We start from the raw sequence: 25,013 nt of genomic DNA, 5'->3' as shown, positions 1-25,013 counted from the left end.
TCCTGATGCCCCCAGGATCCCCTTGTCTCTCTCAGCCCCAGGACACTCTGCTGGCTCATGGCCACCCTGTCACCCACCAGCACCCCCAGGTCCTTCTCCTCAGGGCTCCTCTCCAGCAGCTCCCCCCAGCCTGTCCTGATTCCAGCCCTTATCCCTTCCCAGGGGCCAGACTCTCCACTTCTTTTCTCAAACCCCACCTGGTCTCTCCCTGCCCAGCTCTCCAGCCCCTCCAGGTCTCTCTGGATGGCAGGGCAGTGTCCTGCCTGCCAGCCTCTCCTCCCCAAACAAGACAATTAAACCAGACAACACTAATTGTTTGGCTTGTGGGGTGGGTGGAGTCCCAGCCACAGCTCAGATCAGCCCTTGGTCCTATTTTCATCACCCTGACTGGTGACCACAGATGAAACCCAAGTCAGATGCACCAAGGGTGAGGAGCTCAGGCTCTGCTGAAACCAGAGCCCCAAGAACTTGATCCTGCCAAGGGACAGAGGACCAGATTAGTTGACCTCACGAGGTCCTACCCAGCACTATTTCTGGCTGTTGGAGATGAGACAGAGCAAAAGGGTGCCCTTGTCTGACCCCCCTCCCCTCCTCCCTCCTGCCAGGGCGGGTCACACTCGTTGGGTCTCCCAAATATCAGCCATGGCATGAAGTTTTCTCCTCATGGAAACTGCTCCTGGGGAGATCTTTGAGGAGAAGGAGGTCTGTTGGGACACAGGGGCTTCAAGAGCAGCGTGGTGATGGCCAACCCCTCCTCTGGGCTCACCTGGTAGACGTGGTTCAGCTTGAAGTGCTTGAGGAGCAGCAGCAGCGACGCTGAGATGCTCTTCACAATGATCTCTTTGTGCCTGTTCACGTCCATCCCCAGCTTCATGCTCTGGAGAACCGTGATGCTGGGTTGGGGGGAGAGAAGGTGACCCCACGGTGGGTGTGGGAACAAGGACAACTGAGGGGCTGGTGAGTTCTCAGTCACCTGGAGAGGCTCTGAGGCAGCACAGCCCCCCTGGGGCTCCCACTGGCAGCCCCTCCTGCCTGGGGACACCCAAGTGCATTGAATAAAAGCTGATTGTCCCCCACCAGGGATCCTCAGGGAGTGGGATGAGGGACACCTACCATATGCTCAGGTGTCTTTATGGTTTGTGTTAATTAGCATGGTTGGTGTTAATTAGCACGTGTCACTTAGCTGAGCACGGCAGCTCAAACCCAGCGTCCCTCCACCCCCAGCAACAGGAGCTTGCACCCATCCAAAGAGACATCCCCAAATCTGGAGCCCCCCCAAACCCAACTGGCAACCCCCAGCTGGCTCTGTAGTGAAGCTGGGCTGGCTGGTGGGCACCTCCTCAGGGACTTACGGCATCTCCTCGGGCAAGACGTCTGCCAGGATGTTGATGGAGTCGGTCTTGGCTTTGGAGGTGGGTGCTGCAGCAAGGAGGATCTTCAGCAAAGCTATCTGCAGGCAAGGACAGGCGTGGGGGGATGCTCCCAGGATGGGACAGGCGTGGGGGGATGCTCCCAGGGAGGGACAGGCGTGGGGGGATGCTCTCAAGGGGGGATGCTCCCAAGGAGGGATGCTCCCAGGAAAGGACAGGCGTGGGGGGATGCTCCCAGGGAGGGACAGGCAGGGAGGGATGCTCCCAGGCAGGGAGGGATGCTCCCAGGGAGGGACAGGCAGGGAGGGATGCTCCCAGGCAGGGACAGGCAGGGAGGGATGCTCCCAAGGAGGGATGCTCCCAGGGAGGGACAGGCATGGGGGGATGCTCCCAGGGAGGGACAGGCAGGGAGGGATGCTCCCAGGAAGGGACAGGCATGGGGGGATGCTCCCAGGGAGGGACAGGCATGGGGAGATGCTCCCAGGGAGGGACAGGCATGGGGGGATGCTCCCAGGATGGGACAGGCAGGGAGGGATGCTCCCAGGGAGGGACAGGCAGGGAGGGATGCTCCCAAGGAGGGACAGGCATGGGGAGATGCTCCCAGGGAGGGACAGGCAGGGAGGGATGCTCCCAGGCAGGGAGGGATGCTCCCAGGGAGGGACAGGCAGGGAGGGATGCTCCCAGGGAGGGACAGGCAGGGAGGGATGCTCCCAGGAAGGGACAGGCAGGGAGATGCTCCCAGGGAGGGACAGGCAGGGAGGGATGCTCCCAAGGAGGGACAGGCATGGGGAGATGCTCCCAGGGAGGGACAGGCAGGGAGGGATGCTCCCAGGAAGGGACAGGTGAGGGGGGATGCTCCCAGGGAGGGACAGGCAGGGAGGGATGCTCCCAGGGAGGGACAGGCATGGGGGGATGCTCCCAGGGAGGGACAGGCAGGGAGGGATGCTCCCAGGGAGGGACAGGCATGGGGGGATGCTCCCAGGATGGGACAGGCAGGGAGGGATGCTCCCAGGGAGGGACAGGCATGGGGAGATGCTCCCAGGGAGGTACAAGCATGGGGGGATGCTCCCAGGGAGGGAGGGATGCTCCCAGGGAGGGACAGGCAGGGAGGGATGCTCCCAGGCAGGGAGGGATGCTCCCAGGAAGGGACAGGCATGGAGGGATGCTCCCAGGAAGGAACAGGCAGGGAGGGATGCTCCCAAGGAGGGATGGTCCCAGGGAGGGACAGGCAGGGAGGGATGCTCCCAGGCAGGGACAGGCAGGGAGGGATGCTCCCAGGGAGGGACAGGCATGGAGGGATGCTCCCAGGAAGGGATGCTCCCAGGAAGGGACAGGCATGGGGAGATGCTCCCAGGAAGGGACAGGCAGGGAGGGATGCTCCCAGGCAGGGACAGGCAGGGAGGGATGCTCCCAGGGAGGGACAGGCATGGAGGGATGCTCCCAGGCAGGGACAGGCAGGGAGGGATGCTCCCAGGGAGGGACAGGCATGGGGGGATGCTCCCAGGGAGGGACAGGCAGGGAGGGATGCTCCCAGGGAGGGACAGGCAGGGAGGGATGCTCCCAGGAAGAGACAGGTGAGGGGGGATGCTCCCAGGGAGGGACAGGCAGGGAGGGATGCTCCCAGGGAGGGACAGGCATGGGGGGATGCTCCCAGGGAGGGACAGGCAGGGAGGGATGCTCCCAGGAAGAGACAGGTGAGGGGGGATGCTCCCAGGGAGGGACAGGCAGGGAGGGATGCTCCCAGGGAGGGATGCTCCCAGGAAGGGATGCTCCCAGGAAGGGACAGGCAGGGAGATGCTCCCAGGGAGGGACAGGCAGGGAGATGCTCCCAGGGAGGGACAGGCAGGGAGGGATGCTCCCAGGGAGGGACAGGCAGGGAGGGATGCTCCCAGGAAGGGATGCTCCCAGGAAGGGACAGGCATGGGAAGATGCTCCCAGGAAGGGACAGGCAGGGAGGGATGCTCCCAAGGAGGGATGGTCCCAGGGAGGGACAGGCGTGGGGGGATGCTCCCAGGGAGGGACAGGCAGGGAGGGATGCTCCCAGGCAGGGAGGGATGCTCCCAGGAAGGGATGGTCCCAGGGAGGGACAGGCATGGGGGGATGCTCCCAAGGGGGGATGCTCCCAAGGAGGGATGCTCCCAGGGAGGGACAGGCAGGGAGGGATGGTCCCAGGGAGGGACAGGCGTGGGGGGATGCTCCCAAGGGGGGATGCTCCCAAGGAGGGATGCTCCCATCAAGGGACATTCCTCCCTTCCTTCTCCTTCACTTGCTGAAACTGGACAACTTGAAGCCAAGTCTCCAGGGTTTCCCCACCCCAAGCTCTGCTCAGGATGGACTGACTTCTCCTTTCATAGCCTGGACAGACAGACCAAGGGTGGGGAGCAGGGCAGCTCCTTCTGAGCTTTGAGGCATCAGGAGCTCTGGGGGCACAGGTGGAATAACCCCAGGGGCACGTGGAGCTGAATGGGGTCGGGTGGGTTTGTCTCTCCACAGGGATGGAGAGCACCTGACCAGCATCCAGGGTTCCTGGAACCTTGAAGGTTCCAGCATCATGGAATCTCCAAGGTTGGAAGAGACCTCCAAGAACATCCAGTCCAACCATCAACTCACCCCCCACCATGTCTACTAAACCCCCCAGGCTGGTTGGAGTTGGAAGGGACCTCCAAGCCCACCCAGTGCCACCCCCTTCCATGGGCAGGGACACCCCCCTCCACCACCCCCTGGCGCCCCAAGCCCCATCCAACCTGCCCTTGAACCTTTCCAGGGATCTGGGGGCAGCCACAGCTCCTCTGGGCACCCTGTGCCAGGACCTCAGCACCCTCAAATCTCACCATGAAGTCCTTGAACACAGCCCAGCAGCCCTGTAGCTCACAGATGGACACCACTGCCCCCTCAAAAGCCCTTCTTCACTCTGGAGGGACACAGACTTACCATGTACTGGGGGAGATGGTACAACATTGCTCGATACAGGATCTCACAGGGGGTTTCTTGGACTTCCTCTTCCCCCTGGCACAGAGAAAGGTGAGAAACAAGGGAAAATGAAGGATTTCCAGTCCACACAACTTGAGATAGGTCAGTCACCTCCACTACACCCCCTCAAGCACCTAAGGATGGGCACAGCCACGTGGTGACTGCAGGAAGCCCCAAGCTCCTCTCCACTCCTACATGGACAGATAGAGCCTCCAAGGTGTGCCCAAGGACAACACCTTGGGTATCCACACCTCTGCCTAGAGATGGGGAGCCAGCAACTTCTTACCAGAGACATGGGGCACTTCTCTAGCTCCTCCTCGTTCTTGATCTGGATGTCTGAGATGGAGATGTACTTGTGCTGGCCAAGGAAAGAGGCAGAGCAACGTCATAACCAAGGATGAGGCAGAGACAGCGATGGCATTTGGTGATCTCAGTCTGAGTTAGGTTTACAGGTCACAGCAGATGAGAACTCATCGTTGTATGGGACATCCCTCCATCCCTGAAGCCCCTCAGGTTATTCCCACCTACTCCTCTTGGTAAGTAAGGAGGAAGGAAATGGAAAGGAACAGGAGGGGAATGGGCTTGTTCAAGGGCAGAGACTGGCAGGACAAGGGGCTGGAGTGAAGCTGGAGGAGGGAAGGGGGAGAGGAGAGACTGGGGGGAAGTTCTGTGCAGAGAGAGTGGTGAGGGGCTGGCAGGGGCTGCCCAGAGAGGGGGTGGGTGCCCCGTCCCTGGGGGTGTCCAAGGCCAGGTTGGCTGGGGCCCTGGGCACCCTTGTGTAGCTCCAGGCCTGGAGGTTGGTGTCCCTGCCTGTGGCAGGGGGCTGGAGCTCTGGGACCCTTGGGGTCCCTCCCAGCCCAGCCCAGGCTGGGATTCTATAAAACAAACCCCTGCCAGGGTGCAGCAGAGTTACACCCGGGGTAAAGGGAAAGTCCAAGAGCTGGACAATCTACTTGGAACCTCAGAGGACTCAGCTTTCCATTTTTTCTGGCCCCAAATCCTGCAAGAAGCTCCAGTAGCTTCTCCTGGGACAGTTAACAAGAAGGAACCCCCTAGATGGCTGCACCATCAAGTGTACGTGAGCGAGCCTTGATCTCACTTCCATGAGATCCCTGTGGGTCTGACCCCACCTCAGAGCACCTGCTGAGTGCCAGGGAGCCAAAATAGCCAGGGCTGAGGTGAGACAAGCTGGGTGCTGCTCAGCAAGGCCTTCCTGGGCTGCTCCAGCCAGGGCTGCGCACGGAGCCACCACCTCACCTGCTTCAGGGTCCTCACGCTCTCGTGGATGGGCCGTGGCAGCCCGATCAGGGTCTCGGTGTCTCTGTGGAGGGTGAGAGAGGGGAGACAGGAGGCTGGGAAGAAGACCTGGGTTTAACACCTCCAGGTCATACGAAGTTGAAGTGAGATCCTGGAGCCTGCGGAAGCTGCTGAAGGAATCCCAGCTCCTTCCCACCTCCTTCCCACCCTTCCACCTCCTTCCCACCCTTCCACCTCCCTCCCACCCTCTTCCCACCCTTCCACCTCTTTCCCACCCTTCCACCTCCTTCCCACCTCCTTCCCACCCTTCCACCTCCTTCCCACCCTCCTCCCACCCTTCCACCTCCTTCCCACCCTCTTCCCACCTTTCCACCCTCTTCCCACCCTCCCACCTCCCTCCCACCCTTCCACCTCCTTCCCACCTCCTTCCCACCCTTCCACCTCCTTCCCACCCTCCTCCCACCCTTCCACCTCCTTCCCACCCTCTTCCCACCTTTCCACCCTCTTCCCACCCTCCCACCTCCTTCCCACCCTCTTCCCACCTTTCCACCCTCTTCCCACCCTCCCACCTCCTTCCCACCCTCCCACCTCCTCCCCACCCTTCCACCCTCTTCCCACCCTTCCACCCCCTTCCCACCCTTCCACCTCCTTCCCACCCTCCTCCCACCCTTCCACCCTCTTCCCACCCTTCCCACCCTCTTCCCACCCTCCCACCTCCTTCCCACCCTTCCATCTCCCTCCCACCTCCCCCCCACTCTCCCACCTCCCTCCCCAGACCAGTCTGCACCACAGAGAGTGACGTAGGGGTGAAGAACTGGGGAGAAGTCAGGTCTCTGCACTGGGAGCCCAGCACTGCACCCACACTGACTGCACCAGGATGACTCTGCACCCACACCTTGACTGACTCTCAAGCCCAGCAACTCCCTCTGGGTACCAGGTTGTCCCAACTCCCACCTGCACCAAACCAGTCTCTGGCTTGGCCCAGTGGTCACTTATTGCAGGCTAGGCCTGATTTTTAATAGGAAGAGCTCCTTGGAGACCAACATCTCCAAGAGCACATCTCCAAGAGCACATCTCCAGGAACACATCTCCAGGAGCACAGGGTGCACTGCAGCAGCCCCAGCAAACCCAGCGCCGCATCGTCCCACGAGCCCCTTAGGCTGCAGGGGCTGACAAACCCCAAGCCCTGCAGACACCTCCCACCAGTCAAACTGCAGGGATGGGAGCTGAGGAGACAGACTTTGGAGGTCCTACAGCCACGACACTCACTGGCCCAGCGTGAAGCCGATGAACTTGTTCCTGCTTGCCTCCAGGAACTGCTCGATGTCCTTCTGTCTGGGGGGAGCAGCAGAGAAACTGCACTGAGAAGGTGGGAAAACAGACGTACACCAGGCTCAGAGAGGACAACAGCAGGGACTAAAGACCAGTTGTATCTGCTGGGCAACTCCCCAGGAGCATCCCCCTCTGCTCTGCCCTGCTCAGGCCCCACTGGAGTGTTGTGTCCAGGTCTGGGCTCCCTGGGATCAACCAGCCAGGGATCTCCTGGAGAGAGTCCAGAGGAGGGACAGGGATGCTGAAGGGCCTGGAGCATCTCCCCTGGGAGGAAAGGCTGAGGGAGCTGGGGCTGTTCAGCCTGCAGAGAAGAGCCTGAGAGGGGATCTGATCACTGGGTGTCAAGAGCTGAAGGGTGGGACCCAGGGGCCATGGGCAGCCTCTGCTCAGTGTCTGTGGGGACAGGACAAGGGGCGATGGGCTCAAGCTGGAGCCCAGGGAGTTCCCCCCAGTGTGGGGAAGAACTTCTTCCCAGTGAGGGTGAGGGAGCCCTGGGACAGGCTGCCCAGGGGGTGTGGAGTCTCCTTGTCTGGAGAGATCCCAGCCCCTGTCCCAGGGACCCTGCTTGGGCAGGGGGTGGGACCCCATGGGCTCTGGGGGGCCCTGCCCACCCCTACAGCTCTGGGATTCTTTCTTCTAGAGGTGTCAGCATGATACAAAGTCATCTGTGATGGGAAGCCCCTCAAGCCCCAGAACTTCAAGGGGTCCTGCAGGAAGGTGGGAGGGGGACTGGTCACCAGGGGGTGCAGGGACAGGACTCGGGGCGATGGCTTTGGGCTGAACGAGGGCAGGGTGAGGTCAGACATTGGGAAGGAATTCTGCACTCTGAGGGTGGTGAGGCCCTGGCACAGGCTGCCCAGAGAGGGGGTGGGTGCCCCGTCCCTGGGGGTGTTCAAGGCCAGGTTGGCTGGGGCCCTGGGCACCCTTGTGTAGCTCCAGGCCTGGAGGTTGGTGTCCCTGCCTGTGGCAGGGGGCTGGAGCTCTGGGACCCTTGGGGTCCCTCCCAGCCCAGTCTGGGATTCTGGGATTCTAACTGTGATTCCCAGAGGTGCTGTGACCATCGCTGATGGGTTGGATGGGGCCTTGAGCAGCCTGGGCTGGTGAGAGGTGTCCCTGATGGTCTCTGGGGGTCCCTTCCCACCCCTACGGCTCTGGGAGCCTGTAAAGCAAACAGAGAGGAGTTCTCTCCAACCAGCATCTTTTCCTCCACCTTCTGTGCTCCCAGCACACGCCTCTTGGAGCAGCATCTGCTTGCTTGGAGGGAACAAATGTTATCTGCAGTGTCTGGCAGAGCTCCTGCTGCTCCAGGAGAAGGAGCTGACATCATGTCCACCCCGGGTGTCTTTCAGGAGCCGGTCAGGATCTCAGCACTGCAAGCAGGCTGTGAGCTGTGAGCCAAGGCTCTCACAGGAAGAAAGAAACCCAGCTGGAGCCCCAGGCACCAGCCAAGGAAAACAGGGAGCATTTGAGGCTGAGAGCGTTCGGTTACCCGGAGCAGGATGAGACCCACGTGGGAGCCCAAATCCTGCCATGCTCTGCTCAGACACACTTAACCCCATCACTGCTCCTCTGCTGAAAAGATGGATTGGCTGCTGTGATTCACAGATACCACATTAAATCCCAGGATCCCCAGGCTGGAAAAGCCCCGGGAGCCCCTGGAGTCCAACCATCCCTGTGCTGTGCTGCCCCAGCTCCCTGAGCACCTCATCTCCCCTCTGGTCAACACCCCCAGGGCTGGGGACTCAGCCCCCTCCCTGGGCAGCCTGTGCCACAGCCCCACAACTCTGCCAGGGAAGAACTTTGCCCTCCCAGCTGAGCTGACCCTGCCCTGGGGCAGCTTGAGCCCATTGCCCCTCGGCCCAGCTCCTGGCCCCTGGCTGCAGAGACCATCGCCCACCTCTCTGCACCCTCCTGCCAGGGCAGGGCAGGGCAGGGGGGAGAAGGGCTCCCCTCAGCCTCCTCTCCCCAGGCTCAGCACCCCCAGCTCCCTCAGCCGCTCCTGGGAAGCTTTGCTGCTCTCCAGCCCCTTCCCCAGCCTGGTTGCCCTTCTCTGCACTCGCTCCAGGACCCCCATGTCCTTCTGGTGCTGAGGAGCCCAGAACTGGACCCAGCACTCCAGCTGCAGCCTCCCCAGTGCCCAGCCCAGGGGCACAAGCCCCTCCCCAGCCCTCCTGGCCACGCTGGCTCTGACACAAGCCAGGCTGCCCTTGGCCTTCCTGGCCCCCCGGGCACACTGCTGGCTCCTGGGCAGGCTGAGCTCACCCCACACCCCCAGCTCCTTCTCCCAGCAGCTCTCCAGCTGCTCTGCCCCAGCCTGGAGCTGCCGGGGGTTGTTGTGTCCCCTGGGCAGGACTCTGCCCTTGGCCCTGGTGAACCTCATCCCCTTGGGCTCAGCCCATGGCTCCAGCCTGGCCAGACCCCTCTGCAGACCCTCCCCACCCCCAGGCAGACCCACACATCCTCCCAGCTCAGTGTCACCCCCAAACTGACTGAGGGAATAAATCCAGGCTTCAGGTCAACAACAAACTCCTGGCACAGACTAGAGGGAGGGGACAGAGGATTTCCCCCCCTCTTCCCAATCCTCCCCCTGTATCACAGGTGACAGAACCAGTGTTGGGAAGAGAAGGCACCGAGTTCTCCGTCCTCAGATGTTTCCCTCCCACTCAAGAAGCAGGAGGTGATGTCATTAACCAGTTCCCCAGGTGATTAGCCCAGGACCCTGCCCTCTGAGGTCCCTTGGTGATGGTTGGGACAGCTGACCCTGCTCCCACTGTGTTCCAGCACAAGCCTCCTTCCCAGTACAACCTCCAGACTGGGATTGTCACTTACTGGCCGAGCTTGGTCCTGCTTGGTTTTGTAAAGCCTGAGGAAGGGCCCAGCTAAACCCAGACCAGACAGGACCAACTGAGACAACAACAAGAGAACCGGACTCACTCCAGTTCAACTTGCCAGAGGCCAACACACTGGCCCATCTCATGTTCCACCTGCAGTGAACTCCAGGACACAGAGAACTGGGAGGGTGGCAACGAAACCAGAGGCCTTTACCTGACTTTGGGGGCCCAGGGGAGCCCTTTGGGGAACGACACCCTCTCGATGGGCGGGCGCTGAGCGGGGACTGTGGGGATAACGGTGTCGCGGTCCAGCAGGTCCAGCTCCCCCTCCATCCCACTGTCCACATCATCGTTCTCCTCTTCGTCAACTCCTCCGTCGTCGCTCTTGAAGGGGTCTCTCTCGTTGTAGATGTCCAAACTGTCCTGCTTCACCAGGGGCTGCAGCAGAAGGGGAAGGAGAAAGTCCAAGTTCATCCGTGGATCTCATCTCCCTGCCAGCTGCTGGACCACACCTCCCCACCCTGGAAGGACCGAGCTCCTGGATGGTCCTCAGGTGAGGGGTGGCTTCCCAGCCATTGCCAGGAGAACGTGGACACGGAACAGCCAGCTCTGTCCATCCAGCCTTGCTGCTCTGGGAGGTGTGACCCCGTTTTCCACCTTAGCTTTCAGAGCTCCTGTCCTCTTGGAAGAGGCACGGGGATTGGAGCCAGTGCTGGGGGACCCAATGGGGCTGGAGCTCTGTGATCCTTGGGGTCCCTTCCAACCCATTCCATTCTATGACTCTATCTCCTGGGGTCCCTTCCAACCCCTACGATTCCCTGACTCTCTGATTTCCCACCCTGGGCCCATAACACAGCAAGTCCAAGAGTGGAGCTGAGAAGAGATGAGCTTGCTGTGAGAGGTTTGCTCCTCAGTGCTTGTCAGCCCTCCACCACAGGGCCAGGATGGCCTCTTGCTTCCTCCAGACCAAGCGCATCGCGGGCCTGATCCACCACAACTGAAATCAGGGGGTGACAAGGGCAACCTGGCCCAGCAACGTGTGCTGGAAGCCCAGAAAGCCACCAGTGTCCTGGGCTGCGTCCCCAGCAGTGGGACTGGCAGGGCTGGGAAAGGGGGATGCTGCCCCTGGGCTCTGCTTGGGGACACAGACCCCCCCCCAGTAGCTGCCTCCAGCTTAGGGGACCCCAGGACAAGGGGGACATGGAGCTGTGGGAGTCCTGAAGAGCCCCGGGGATGAGGAGAGGCTGGATGGAGCCCCCCTGCTCTGGAGCCAGGCTGGGGGAGCTGGGCTGGCTTGGAGGAGAAGGAGAGAGAAGGAAGGAGGAGAGAGAAGGGAGAAGGAGAGAGAAGGGAGAAGGAGAGAGAAGGGAGAAGGAGAGAGAAGGGAGAAGGAGAGAGAAGGGAGAAGGAGAGAGAAGGGAGAAGGAGAGAGAAGGGAGAAGGAGAGAGAAGGGAGAAGGAGAGAGAAGGGAGAAGGAGAGAGAAGGTTGCTTCTGGGGAGATCTCAGGGTGGCCTTTCAACACTGACAGGGGGCTAAGCAAGATGGGGAGAGACTTTGTGGCAGGGCCCCTGGGGATAGGACAAGGGGTTGTGGTTTTAAGCTAAAAGAGGTTGGATTCAGACTAGATAGAATCATAGATTGGCATGGGATGGAAGGGACCCCAGGGGTCCCAGAGCTCCAGCCCCCTGCCACAGGCAGGGACACCAACCTCCAGGCCTGGAGCTACACAAGGGTGCCCAGGGCCCCAGCCAACCTGGCCTTGAACACCCCCAGGGACGGGGCACCCACCCCCTCTCTGGGCAGCCCCTTCCAGCCCCTCACCACTCTCTCTGGGAAGAACTTCCCCCAGTATCTAATTTAACCCTTCCCTCCTGGCTGGATGTCAGCAGGAACTTTTCTATGAGGGTGGTGAGACCTCACACAGCTTTGCCCAGAGAGGTGGAAGATGCCCCATCCCTGGAAACACTCAAGGCCAGGTTGGATGGGTGGCTTGGACTCGATGATCTCTTGATGTCCCTTCCAACCCCCCCCCAGTTCTGTGATGGGGCTCTGAGCAACCTGGTGTAGTCAAAGATGTCCCTGCCCATGGCTGGGGGTTGGACCAGATGATCTTTAAGGTCCCTTCCAACCCAAACCGTGGAAGGGTTAGTTGGAAACACCCATTTCCATGGTTCCCATGGGAAAAGCACCCTGGTCCATGCACCAGGAGCTGGAGCCATGCACCAGGAGCTGGAGCCACGCACCAGGAGCTCGAGCCACGCACCAGGAGCTCGAGCCATGCACCAGGAGCTCGAGCCACGCACCAGGAGCTCGAGCCACGCACCAGGAGCTGGAGCCATGCACCAGGAGCTCGAGCCATGCACCAGGAGCTCGAGCCACGCACCAGGAGCTCGAGCCATGCACCAGGAGCTCGAGCCATGCACCAGGAGCTCGAGCCATGCACCAGGAGCTGGAGCCATGCACCAGGAGCTCGAGCCATGCACCAGGAGCTGGAGCCACGCACCAGGAGCTCGAGCCATGCACCAGGAGCTGGAGCCACGCACCAGGAGCATGAGCCATGCACCAGGAGCTCCAGCCACGCACCAGGAGCATGAGCCATGCACCAGGAGCTCCAGCCATGCACCAGGAGCTCCAGCCATGCACCAGGAGCTGGAGCCACGCACCAGGAGCTCGAGCCATGCACCAGGAGCACGAGCCATGCACCAGGAGCACGAGCCATGCACCAGGAGCTCGAGCCATGCATCAGGAGCTGGAGCCACGCACCAGGAGCTGGAGCCACGCACCAGGAGCTCGGGCCATGCACCAGGAGCTGGAGCCACGCACCAGGAGCTGGAGCCACGCACCAGGAGCTGGAGCCATGCACCAGGAGCTCCAGCCATGCACCAGGAGCTGGAGCCATGCACCAGGAGCTCCAGCCACGCACCAGGAGCTGGAGCCACGCACCAGGAGCTCGAGCCATGCACCAGGAGCTCCAGCCATGCACCAGGAGCTGGAGCCATGCACCAGGAGCTCCAGCCACGCACCAGGAGCTGGAGCCACGCACCAGGAGCTCGAGCCATGCACCAGGAGCACGAGCCATGCACCAGGAGCACGAGCCATGCACCAGGAGCTCGAGCCATGCATCAGGAGCTGGAGCCACGCACCAGGAGCTGGAGCCACGCACCAGGAGCTCGAGCCACGCACCAGGAGCTCGGGCCACGCACCAGGAGCTGGAGCCACGCACCAGGAGCTGGAGCCATGCACCAGGAGCTGGAGCCATGCACCAGGAGCTCCAGCCATGCACCAGGAGCTGGAGCCATGCACCAGGAGCTCGAGCCACGCACCAGGAGCTCCAGCCATGCACCAGGAGCTCCAGCCATGCACCAGGAGCTCGAGCCACGCACCAGGAGCTGGAGCCATGCATCAGGAGCTGGAGCCATGCACCAGGAGCTGGAGCCACGCACCAGGAGCTCGAGCCACGCACCAGGAGCTCCAGCCACGCACCAGGAGCTCGAGCCATGCACCAGGAGCTGGAGCCACGCACCAGGAGCTGGAGCCATGCACCAGGAGCTCGAGCCATGCACCAGGAGCTGGAGCCATGCACCAGGAGCTGGAGCCATGCACCAGGAGCTCGAGCCACGCACCAGGAGCTGGAGCCATGCACCAGGAGCTCGAGCCATGCACCAGGAGCTCGAGCCATGCACCAGGAGCTCGAGCCACGCACCAGGAGCTGGAGCCATGCACCAGGAGCTCGAGCCATGCACCAGGAGCTGGAGCCATGCACCAGGAGCTCGAGCCATGCACCAGGAGCTCGAGCCACGCACCAGGAGCTCGAGCCACGCACCAGGAGCTGGAGCCACGCACCAGGAGCACGAGCCACGCACCAGGAGCTCGAGCCATGCACCAGGAGCTCCAGCCATGCACCAGGAGCTCCAGCCATGCACCAGGAGCTGGAGCCACGCACCAGGAGCTCGAGCCATGCACCAGGAGCTCGAGCCATGCATCAGGAGCTGGAGCCACGCACCAGGAGCTGGAGCCACGCACCAGGAGCTCGAGCCACGCACCAGGAGCTGGAGCCACGCACCAGGAGCTGGAGCCACGCACCAGGAGCTGGAGCCACGCACCAGGAGCTGGAGCCATGCACCAGGAGCTCCAGCCATGCACCAGGAGCTGGAGCCATGCACCAGGAGCTCCAGCCACGCACCAGGAGCTGGAGCCACGCACCAGGAGCTGGAGCCATGCACCAGGAGCTCCAGCCATGCACCAGGAGCTGGAGCCATGCACCAGGAGCTCCAGCCACGCACCAGGAGCTGGAGCCACGCACCAGGAGCTCGAGCCATGCACCAGGAGCACGAGCCATGCACCAGGAGCACGAGCCATGCATCAGGAGCTGGAGCCACGCACCAGGAGCTGGAGCCACGCACCAGGAGCTCGAGCCACGCACCAGGAGCTGGAGCCACGCACCAGGAGCTGGAGCCACGCACCAGGAGCTCGAGCCACGCACCAGGAGCTCGGGCCACGCACCAGGAGCTGGAGCCACGCACCAGGAGCTGGAGCCACGCACCAGGAGCTCGAGCCACGCACCAGGAGCTCGAGCCATGCACCAGGAGCTCGAGCCATGCACCAGGAGCTGGAGCCACGCACCAGGAGCTGGAGCCACGCACCAGGAGCTGGAGCCATGCACCAGGAGCTCCAGCCATGCACCAGGAGCTGGAGCCATGCACCAGGAGCTCCAGCCATGCACCAGGAGCTGGAGCCATGCACCAGGAGCTCCAGCCATGCACCAGGAGCTGGAGCCATGCACCAGGAGCTCGAGCCACGCACCAGGAGCTCCAGCCATGCACCAGGAGCTCCAGCCATGCACCAGGAGCTCGAGCCACGCACCAGGAGCTGGAGCCATGCATCAGGAGCTGGAGCCATGCACCAGGAGCTGGAGCCACGCACCAGGAGCTGGAGCCACGCACCAGGAGCTCGAGCCACGCACCAGGAGCTCCAGCCACGCACCAGGAGCTCGAGCCATGCACCAGGAGCTGGAGCCACGCACCAGGAGCACGAGCCATGCACCAGGAGCTCGAGCCATGCACCAGGAGCTGGAGCCATGCACCAGGAGCTGGAGCCATGCACCAGGAGCTCGAGCCACGCACCAGGAGCTGGAGCCATGCACCAGGAGCTGGAGCCATGCACCAGGAGCTCGAGCCATGCACCAGGAGCTCGAGCCACGCACCAGGAGCTGGAGCCATGCACCAGGAGCTCGAGCCATGCACCAGGAGCTGGAGCCATGCACCAGGAGCTCGAGCCATGCACCAGGAGCTGGAGCCACGCACCAGGAGCTCGAGCCACGCACCAGGAGCTGGAGCCACGCACCAGGAGCACGAGCCACGCACCAGGAGCTCGAGCCATGCACCAGGAGCTCCAGCCATGCACCAGGAGCTCCAGCCATGCACCAGGAGCTGGAGCCACGCACCAGGAGCTCGAGCCATGCACCAGGAGCTCGAGCCATGCATCAGGAGCTGGAGCCACGCACCAGGAGCTGGAGCCACGCACCAGGAGCTCGAGCCACGCACCAGGAGCTCGGGCCATGCACCAGGAGCTGGAGCCACGCACCAGGAGCTGGAGCCACGCACCAGGAGCTGGAGCCATGCACCAGGAGCTCGAGCCATGCACCAGGAGCTCGAGCCATGCACCAGGAGCTCGAGCCATGCACCAGGAGCTCGAGCCATGCACCAGGAGCTCGAGCCATGCACCAGGAGCTGGAGCCACGCACCAGGAGCTGGAGCCACGCACCAGGAGCTGGAGCCATGCACCAGGAGCTCGAGCCACGCACCAGGAGCTCCAGCCATGCACCAGGAGCTCCAGCCATGCACCAGGAGCTCGAGCCACGCACCAGGAGCTGGAGCCATGCATCAGGAGCTGGAGCCATGCACCAGGAGCTGGAGCCATGCACCAGGAGCTGGAGCCACGCACCAGGAGCTCGAGCCATGCACCAGGAGCACGAGCCATGCACCAGGAGCTCGAGCCATGCACCAGGAGCTCGAGCCATGCACCAGGAGCTGGAGACATGCACCAGGAGCTCGAACCATGCACCAGGAGCTCGAGCCACGCACCAGGAGCTCGAGCCATGCACCAGGAGCTCGAGCCATGCACCAGGAGCTGGAGCCACGCACCAGGAGCACGAGCCACGCACCAGGAGCTCGAGCCACGCACCAGGAGCTCCAGCCACGCACCAGGAGCTGGAGCCACGCACCAGGAGCTGGAGCCACGCACCAGGAGCTGGAGCCATGCACCAGGAGCTCGAGCCATGCACCAGGAGCTCGAGCCATGCACCAGGAGCTGGAGCCACGCACCAGGAGCACGAGCCACGCACCAGGAGCTCGAGCCACGCACCAGGAGCTCCAGCCATGCACCAGGAGCTCGAGCCATGCACCAGGAGCTGGAGCCACGCACCAGGAGCTGGAGCCATGCACCAGGAGCACGAGCCATGCACCAGGAGCACGAGCCATGCACCAGGAGCTCGAGCCACGCACCAGGAGCTCCAGCCATGCACCAGAAGCTGGAGCCATGCACCAGGAGCTCCAGCCATGCACCAGGAGCTCCAGCCACGCACCAGGAGCTCCAGCCATGCACCAGGAGCTGGAGGCTGCTCTTACCCTGCGGCTGCGGTGACCACGCTTCTGCTGCTGCTGCTCCAGCAGCTCGATGGAGCAGGCGGGCGGCGAGGCGGCACGCATGCTCCTCACCACCTGGATGCTGTCCTCTGGCAGGGGGGGCAGCCCCAGCTCCTCCCTCTTCCTCACCTTCATCCCCTGGAGGGCTTCAAATCCACCCAGAGTGAACTAGGGACCAATGAGAAGGTGAGGAGCAGACAGCCCCCCACCCCGGGCTGAGCTCCCAGGGGAGCAGCAGGCTGAGGGCATCAAACTGGAGGGTTGAGGATGAAGGCACCATGGCAACTGGTTCACCCCCCCCAGGCTTCTCCCCAGCCCCACGTCCTCTGCGTGGCTCAACCCACCCTCAGCCAGAAGCTTTGGGCCAGCTTTCCCACGGCACCCTCCATGACCTCGTCAAGGCTGGATCGAGCGGTGGGTGGGAGCATCCAGGCTGCACCAGCACCGCTCCCAAAGCAACCCACTGCCAGAGGAGGAAGAAGTCACACCCACCAGCAGCACCTTCCAGAGCAGGAGCAGGACCTTCTTCATGGGGAAGTGTGGAGCGTGGCCACTGCAGAACTTGGTCACCATGGTGAAGAGCAGGAGAGCAAAGGGCTCCTCGGTGTGTACAGGGAAACCTGGGGGGGAGAGGGACCAGGAGCAGGTCCAGATCACTTCCCCCCATCCCTGAGGGCTGCTCCAGCACAGGGAAGGGACCTCGTTGGGGCTCACCCAGTTCCAGCCTGAAGGTCTCCCGGCAGGTTCTCCACTCGGGGGGATCCCCCTCCTGCTCCACACGGATGTTCTCCACCATCAGGTACATGACACTGAGCAGCACCCTGATGGCACAGGGAGGTGACACTGCAGGGTAGAGCCCACTTCTGTCCCCAGGAGCTGCCCCACAGAATCCCAGAATCCCAGCCTGGGCTGGGCTGGGAGGGACCCCAAGGGTCCCAGAGCTCCAGCCCCCTGCCACAGGCAGGGACACCAACCTCCAGGCCTGGAGCTACACAAGGGTGCCCAGGGCCCCAGCCAACCTGGCCTTGGACACCCCCAGGGAAGGGGAATCCACCACTTCTCTTGGCAGCCCCTTCCAGCCTCCACTTGACCTGCTTGGAGGGGTTACCTGAGCTCCGTGCTGTCGGCCAGGGAGATGGCTGGCTTCCTCAGGGCGCTGCTGCAGGCCTGGCTGTTGCTGTGGGGAAGGGGACAAGGTCAGGGCAGGGTCCCAGGCATGGGTGGGTCCTCGCCCTGACCCCCCCCAGCCTACGTCTGCAGCAGTAGAAACACCACTCTGGGGGACCTGCCATGGCTGGAGCACCTCCCCGGGCCTTGGTGAGGAGGAGGAGGAGGAAGAGAAGGAGAGAGAGGAAGAGGACAAGGAGCACAGGTACAAAGAAAAGGGAGAGGAGGAGGGTGATGGAAGAGCTGGAGGAGGACAGGAGAAGAGGGTGAGGAGAATGGAGTGCACAAGAGGCTGGGGGCAGAGTGCCTGGAAAGGTGCCCAGCAGAGCAGGACCTGGGGGTGTGGGGTGAGCTCAGCCTGCCCAGGAGCCAGCAGTGTGCCCGGGGGGCCAGGAAGGCCAAGGGCAGCCTGGCTTGTGTCAGAGCCAGCGTGGCCAGGAGGGCTGGGGAGGGGCTTGTGCCCCTGGGCTGGGCACTGGGGAGGCTGCAGCTGGAGTGCTGGGTCCAGTTCTGGGCTCCTCAGCACCAGAAGGACATGGGGGTCCTGGAGCGAGTGCAGAGAAGGGCAACCAGGCTGGGGAAGGGGCTGGAGAGCAGCAAAGCTTCCCAGGAGCGGCTGAGGGAGCTGGGGGTGCTGAGCCTGGGCAAGAGGAGGCTGAGGACAGAGCTCAGGGGGTCTGTGGGTTCCTGCCCAGGGCAGCGCCGATCTCTCTCCTCTCCATGGGGCCCAGGGATGGAACCCCAGGGGCCGGCGTGAAGCTGCCAGGGGAGGGTCAGGCTGGACAGGAGGAAACATTTCCTCACTGAAGGAGTGCTCAGGCCTTGGCCTGGCTGCCCAGGGAGGTGGTGGAGGCCCCATCCCTGGAGGGGTTTATCAGCTGTGGTGCTGAGGGACATGGTTGAGCTCTGGGCTTGGCAGTGCTGGGTTCACAGCTGGGTTTGAGGATCTCAGGGGTCTTCTCCAACCCAAGTTACTCCGTGGTCGTAGGAAGAAGATGAAGAGGAGGAGGGCAAGAAGGATGGGGAGGAAGAAGATGAAGAGGAGGAGGGCAAGAAGGATGGGGAGGAAGAAGATGAAGAGGAGGAGGGCAAGAAGGATGGGGAGGAAGAAGATGAAGAGGAGGAGGGCAAGAAGGATGGGGAGGAAGAAGATGAAGAGGAGGAGGGCAAGAAGGATGGGGAGGAAGAAGATGAAGAGGAGGAGGGCAAGAAGGATGGGGAGGAAGAAGATGAAGAGGAGGAGGGCAAGAAGGATGGGGAGGAGGAAGATGAAGAGGAGGAGGGCAAGAAGGATGGGGAGGAGGAAGATGAAGAGGAGGAGGGCAAGAAGGATGGGGAGGAGGAAGATGAAGAGGAGGAGGGCAAGAAGGATGGGGAGGAAGAAGATGAAGAGGAGGGGGGCAAGAAGGATGGGGAGGAAGAAGATGAAGAGGAGGGGGGCAAGAAGGATGGGGAGGAAGAAGATGAAGAGGAGGGGGGCAAGAAGGATGAGGAGGAAGAAGATGAAGAGGAGGAAGGAGATGAAGAGGAGGAAGGAGATGAAGAGGAGGAAGGAGATGAAGAGGAGGAAGGAGATGAAGAGGAGGAAGGAGATGAAGAGGAGGAAGAAGATGAAGAGGAGGAAGGAGATGAAGAGGAGGAAGGAGATGAAGAGGAGGAAGGAGATGAAGAGGAGGAAGAAGATGAAGAGGAGGAAGAAGATGAAGAGGAGGAAGAAGAGAGCAAGGACAAAGAACAAGATGAAGACAAGGAGGAGGAGGAGGAGGAGGAGGAGGAGAGGTCTTCTCACTCAATCTCCATGTTGAGGAGTTCCAGGAAGGCAGTGAAGGTTCCCAGCTGGTACAGGAGGAAGCTGTTGTGTCGAGACCAGTGCAGGACATCCCCTTCCTTCTCACAGTCTCCAAAGACACCTGGAGATTCCCAGAGGGAGGCACTGGTTAGGAAGGAGCTGCCCTGGAGCTCCAGCAGAGGAGCTTCTTCCTGGGCCAAGGGAAGGCTCCTCCCAAACCCTGGTGAGGAAGCCAGGCAGGGGGGTCGTGGGGGGTGTGCTCCTTACCCTGGGCCAGGTAGAGGATGGCCCGTGCTGCTTTCAGCCTCTTGTCCCTGTTGACCACCTCCAGCCCATCCAGCAGGCGCATGACATAGGCCTTCTGCTGAGCCCCATCCAGCTCCAGCCACCTCCTGCCCTGCACTGCACCAGGGACAGGACAACCCGCTGGCTGCCTCCTCGGGGGTCCCACTCTCACAGGGGGGGCTGCCCTGAACCCCCCCCCAGGAGTGCTGAGCCCACAGCTGGTACCTTGAGTGTGAAAATCCTCCTCGAAGCATCTCTGGTTGGTGCTGAGCTCGGGCTCCTCGGTGTAGCTGTAGAGCTCTGATGGAGAAAGGGGTTAGCAGGGACCCTGGGGTAGGGGCTTCACCCTCCTCCTCATCCCCAGATTCCCTGGGGTGCTCTGTAACATCCCTGCACACCTGAGGAGACCCGGGGCAGAGACCCAGATGTGGCCCTGAGCCCTTCTGCACCCCTAAGGGGGGTCTTGGAGCCCCCTAATGTACCAAATCCATCACTTTCATAGCATCCCAGACTGGGCTGGGAGGGACCCCAAGGGTCCCAGAGCTCCAACCCCCTGCCACAGGCAGGGACACCAACCTCCAGGCCTGGAGCTACACAAGGGTGCCCAGGGCCCCAGCCAACCTGGCCTTGAACACCCCCAGGGACGGGGCACCCACCCCCTCTCTGGGCAGCCCCTTCCAGCCCCTCACCACTCTCTCTGCACAGAACTTCCCCCCAGTCTCTCCTCTCCCCCTTCCCTCCTCCAGCTTCACTCCAGCCCCTTGTCCTGCCAGTCTCTGCCCTTGAACAAGCCCATTCCCCTCCTGTTCCTGGGGTCCCTTCAGGGACGGGGAGGCTGCAGTGAGGTCCCCCCACAGCCTTCTCTTCTCCAGGCTGACCCAGCCCAGCTCCCTCAGCCTCTCTCCATGGGGAGCTGCTCCAGCCCCCTGAGCATCCCCGGGGCTCCTCTGACCCCTCTCCAACAGCCCCACATCCTCCTTGTGTTGGGCCCCAGCTCTGGCCACAGGACTCCAGCTGGGGAGGGCAGAGCAGAGAGGGACAATCCCCTCCCTGTCCCTGCTGCCCCCCCTCTGCTGATGGAGCCCAGGATCCCATCGCCCTTCCCAGCTGCAGGAGCCTCTGCTGGCTCAGGGGGAGTTTCTCCCCCACCAGAACCCCCAGGTCCTTCTCACAGGGCTGCTCCCCAGCAGCTCTTCTCCCAGCCTGGATCCATGGCTGGGATTCCTGCAGCCCAAGTGCAGCCCCTCACACCTCACAGTGTTGAACCTCATCAGGTTCACCCAGACCCACCTCCCCAGCCTGTCAAGACCCCTCTGGGTGTCTCTTTTCCTTCTGCTGTGTCACCCACCCCACTCATCCCTGTGTCCAGCCTGGGCTGTTCCCACTCTCCTGCCCACAGCGCTGCTGCTCGAGCTGCCTCTCCAATCCCACAAGGTGGGGTGTTGGGTGGGGGTTTTTGGGGGGGGGGGGGGGGGGATCTCGTGCCCCAGTTAAGCCAGTTTGCAAAGGGAGGGACTACAGGAGCACCCAGGCAGGACCTGCAGTGACTGCACACGTAGCAGCTCGGATATTTTGGAACCTGCAAAGGGGACAAGATGCTCCTGTAGAATTTCTACCTGTTCCTACAGAATTCTTGTAGGTCCTGCAAATGGTCCTGCAAGGGAGGGGGAGGGATCCCCCAGAGGGAACACACGTGCTCCAGCCTGGCCAGCTCGTGCTGTGGGGACACGTGGAGCTAAAAATAGCCCCTTGTCTGGGTGAGATAAACTCAGGACTGAGCCCAAGGGGATGAGGTTCACCAGGGCCAAGGGCAGAGTCCTGCCCATGGGACACAACAACCCCCGGCAGCTCCAGGCTGGGGCAGAGCGGCTGGAGAGCTGCTGGGAGAAGGAGCTGGGGGTGTGGGGTGAGCTCAGCCTGCCCAGGAGCCAGCAGTGTGCCCGGGGGGCCAGGAAGGCCAAGGGCAGCCTGGCTTGTGTCAGAGCCAGCGTGGCCAGGAGGGCTGGGGAGGGGCTTGTGCCCCTGGGCTGGGCACTGGGGAGGCTGCAGCTGGAGTGCTGGGTCCAGTTCTGGGCTCCTCAGCACCAGAAGGACATGGGGGTCCTGGAGCGAGTGCAGAGAAGGGCAACCAGGCTGGGGAAGGGGCTGGAGAGCAGCAAAGCTTCCCAGGAGCGGCTGAGGGAGCTGGGGGTGCTGAGCCTGGGCAAGAGGAGGCTGAGGGGAGCCCTTCTCCCCCCTGCCCTGCCCTGCCCTGCCCTGGCAGGAGGGTGCAGAGAGGTGGGCGATGGTCTCTGCAGCCAGGGGCCAGGAGCTGGGCCGAGGGGCAATGGGCTCAAGCTGCCCCAGGGCAGGGTCAGCTCAGCTGGGAGGGCAAAGTTCTTCCCTGGCAGAGTTGTGGGGCTGTGGCACAGGCTGCCCAGGGAGGGGGCTGAGTCCCCAGCCCTGGGGGTGTTGGACAGAGGGGAGATGAGGTGCTCAGGGAGCTGGGGCAGCACAGGACAGGGACGGTTGGACTCCAGGGGCTCCCAGGGCTTTTCCAGCCTGGGCACTCCGTGAAATGAGGCAGCAGCCGCCGGGGTCGCTGCAGAGCTGGAAGATGCAGGATGAGGACTCAACCCGTGGTGACTCCCAGAATAAAGGGTGACACCACCCAGCTGGACACGCCACCCATCCTGCCAACCCCCTGCGTGCCTGTCCCCGTGCCCTGGCTCGCTGGGGCTGTGGGGTGCCCCCTGTGCCCCCACACGCCCCTTCTGCTCACAGAGCAGCTCTATTAATAAATCCTGTGACACCAGCTCCCTCCCCCATCCCAAGGGTTGGGGTTGGGGGGTGGGTTTTCCCCCCTCTCTCCCCTCCAGGCCCCTGTTAGAGGCACCAGCACCTCCCAACCCCCCTTCACCTGCCAACTCAGCGCCGTGGCCGTCGGCGTCGCCGTATTCGAACTCCAGGCTGGGACAGTCCACCGAGCCCTGGGGAGAGCAGGTTGGGGTCAGTGAGGAGCAGGGGGAGGGCAGCACGGCCCCGGGGCTGGCTGGGGAAGCAGGAGGGCTGCTGGCCCACTCAGCCTTCGCCTTAAAGCTCCTCCAGCCCCCGGGGTGGTTGACTCGTGTGGGGATGATCCAGATCCCCAGGGCTCCCCACGGGACGCGGGCGTGATGCTACCTGGACCCCAGCACAAAGCTGGGAGGTGAATGTACCAAAAACACCCCCAAAGGAGCATTTCTTCAGCCTCAGAGGCAGCACCCCCAGCGCCAGGGAATAGTGATGCAGCTCAGAGCCCCACAGACCCTCCCAAACCCCAACCCTGGGGCTGGCTCGAAGCAAAGACCCCCAGGAGGATGCAACCCCCCCCCCATGCACCACACTCAGCATCCCAAGGAGGATGCAATTCCCCCCCATGCACCACCCTCAGCATCCCAAAGAGGATGCAATTCCCCCCCATGCACCACCCTCAGCAACCCCAGGAGGATGCAGCCCCCCCTCCCCCCCATGCACCACCCTCAGCATCCCAAACCCGACAGATTCCGGGGCCCAGCCGTGCCCTTTTGCAGCCCCACAGGGCTGTGCTTCCCCCTCTCCCATCCCCCTGCAGATGAGGAACTGGAGCATGAAACTTCACCGGAGGACCCGGGCAGCGCCAAGGACCCGGCAGCCGCAGCCAGACCGCCCAACGCCACGGGGAAGGACCACAAGGATGGATAATCAACCCCATTAACGTCCCGAGCCCCAGCATCCCTCCCCAGCATCCCTCCCGGAGCCCATCCGCATCCTCACAATTCATATTGGTGACCCCAGAGGCTGATGAGCGGCTCCGGGCTGAGCCTGATCTGCCCAGAAACGCTGGTTTCTCACCCAGTTCTTGCAGCCGAGCCGGGCAGGGGGGTGGTTTGGGGAGCTAAAGCCGCTGAGGAATTTGGGGAAGCTCGTGCAGCTCTAATCCGCTTTGGGAGGCTGAGCCGGGGCGGGGGGAGCATCCCCCAAATTCCCGGGGCTCGGGGGCGGGGGGGGGGGGGGGGCGAGGACTCGGGCTCAGGGACTCGGGTTTGGGTCAGCTGAGCCCAGGGAGCCCCTCGACCCGCAGCGCCTGGGTGGGGAAGGGGGGGTCTTCCCGTCCTCGGCTCACGAGGGTCCCTGGGGGTTGGGTGCTGGGAGGCTGAGCCCGGTCCTGCTTTCCCAGCCGGGGCGGGGGTCACAGAGCAGCGCCAGACACAGCCCGGGGGGGGGTCGGTGGGTATTTGGGCAGGAGGGGTGAAGGGTGGCGGAAGGGATCGCAGCCCCCAGACCCCGGTGAGGTGGGGGATAAGCGGGTGCCTGGGGGCTGAGGGGGGCCCTGGAGCCCAGCTAGGACCCCAAAACCCTGCTCCGGGGCTGTCAGCCGCCCTGGGGACCCCCCCACCAGACTGGGCACCCCCAACCCTCGCAGGACCCCGCATACCCCGGTAGGATGGGGGGGGCGGGGGGGGTGGGGGGGCACCCCCTGCCACCGAGCCCCCATCCCCAAGCCCGGATCGAGCTCCTTCCAACCACGGCCCCACAGGAACCCCAACCCCCGGGACAGGGACCCCCCACCCCACCCGGAGCCCCCCCCCTCCGCCGCCCCCCGCCCAAGCAGCGGGGGCAGCTGACACGGCCGCCCCCCGCCCTCACCTCGGACTCCTTCCGCTGGCTCCTGAAGAGCTCCCGGCCCTTGGGCGGCGGCTGGGGCTGGGGCTGGGGCTGGGCCGGCCGAGCCCTGCCCGGGGCCGGGGCCGGGGCCGGGGCCGGGGCCGGGGCCGGGGCCGGGGCCGGGGCCGGGGCCGGGGTCGCGCCGCCCGCCGCCTCCATGCGCGGAGCCCGTCGCAGCGCCGAGCACGTGGGGGCCGGGCCCCGCGCCCCGCCCCGGCCCCGCCCCCTGCGCGCCCATTGGTCCGCGGCTCCGCGGGGCGGGGCTGGAGGACACGCCCCCTCCGTGGCATTGGGCGAGGGGCGGGGCCAGGAGGGACTTGGCCGGGGGAGGGGGCGGCGGTAATTGGGGGGGCGGCACTTGGGGGGGGGGGGGCGGGGGGCGGGCGGGCGCCCAGAGGTGACTCGGGGGGTGGCACGGGGTGGGTCCCGGAGGTGACTGGGGGGTCGGGGTGTCTCAGGTGTACAGGGGCATGGGGTACCCCCGGGATGGGGTGCTGGGGGGGGGGGGCCCGGAGGTGATCGGGGGGAGGCCCTGAGGGGGCCCCGGAGGTGATTGGGGGGTCGGGGTGTCTCAGGGGTGCAGGGGCATGGGGTACCCCCGGGATAGGGGTGCTGGGGGGGCGGGGCCCGGAGGTGATCGGGGGGAGGCCCTGGGGGGTCCCGGAGGTGATTGGGGGGCGGCACTGGGGAGGGGGGCCCGG

The 25,013-nt window shown here is 63.6% G+C and overlaps 1 protein-coding gene across 2 annotated transcripts in view; it reads right to left on the bottom strand.

The window, feature by feature from the left end:
- STRIP2 (striatin interacting protein 2) overlaps nucleotides 1-24,443 on the bottom strand; it is a 35,246-nt gene extending 10,803 nt beyond the window's left edge. Inside the window, exons 1-16 of one of the 2 annotated variants that reach the window (XM_084267989.1) lie at nucleotides 24,295-24,443; nucleotides 22,547-22,616; nucleotides 19,873-19,947; nucleotides 19,630-19,764; nucleotides 19,363-19,483; nucleotides 17,515-17,583; nucleotides 17,121-17,227; nucleotides 16,899-17,026; nucleotides 16,389-16,574; nucleotides 9,975-10,198; nucleotides 6,867-6,932; nucleotides 5,598-5,661; nucleotides 4,627-4,698; nucleotides 4,302-4,376; nucleotides 1,353-1,450; nucleotides 767-893 (exon numbers count right to left, since the gene is read on the bottom strand). In XM_084267989.1, the coding sequence (XP_084124115.1) occupies nucleotides 767-893; nucleotides 1,353-1,450; nucleotides 4,302-4,376; nucleotides 4,627-4,698; nucleotides 5,598-5,661; nucleotides 6,867-6,932; nucleotides 9,975-10,198; nucleotides 16,389-16,574; nucleotides 16,899-17,026; nucleotides 17,121-17,227; nucleotides 17,515-17,583; nucleotides 19,363-19,483; nucleotides 19,630-19,711 (1,419 nt within the window). In that variant the 5' untranslated portion in view covers nucleotides 19,712-19,764; nucleotides 19,873-19,947; nucleotides 22,547-22,616; nucleotides 24,295-24,443. The remainder of the gene's footprint in view (nucleotides 1-766; nucleotides 894-1,352; nucleotides 1,451-4,301; nucleotides 4,377-4,626; nucleotides 4,699-5,597; nucleotides 5,662-6,866; nucleotides 6,933-9,974; nucleotides 10,199-16,388; nucleotides 16,575-16,898; nucleotides 17,027-17,120; nucleotides 17,228-17,514; nucleotides 17,584-19,362; nucleotides 19,484-19,629; nucleotides 19,765-19,872; nucleotides 19,948-22,546; nucleotides 22,617-24,294) is intronic. The other variant, XM_084267988.1, reaches the window with a different exon arrangement.
- Nucleotides 24,444-25,013: the final 570 nt, after the last annotated feature.

The sequence above is a fragment of the Gallinula chloropus genome (assembly GCF_964237585.1).
Source record: "Gallinula chloropus genome assembly, chromosome: 1".
Classification (NCBI taxonomy): domain Eukaryota; kingdom Metazoa; phylum Chordata; class Aves; order Gruiformes; family Rallidae; genus Gallinula; species Gallinula chloropus.
The sequence above is the reverse complement of the archived record's forward strand: the minus strand, read 5'-3'. Positions and strand labels throughout refer to the sequence as shown.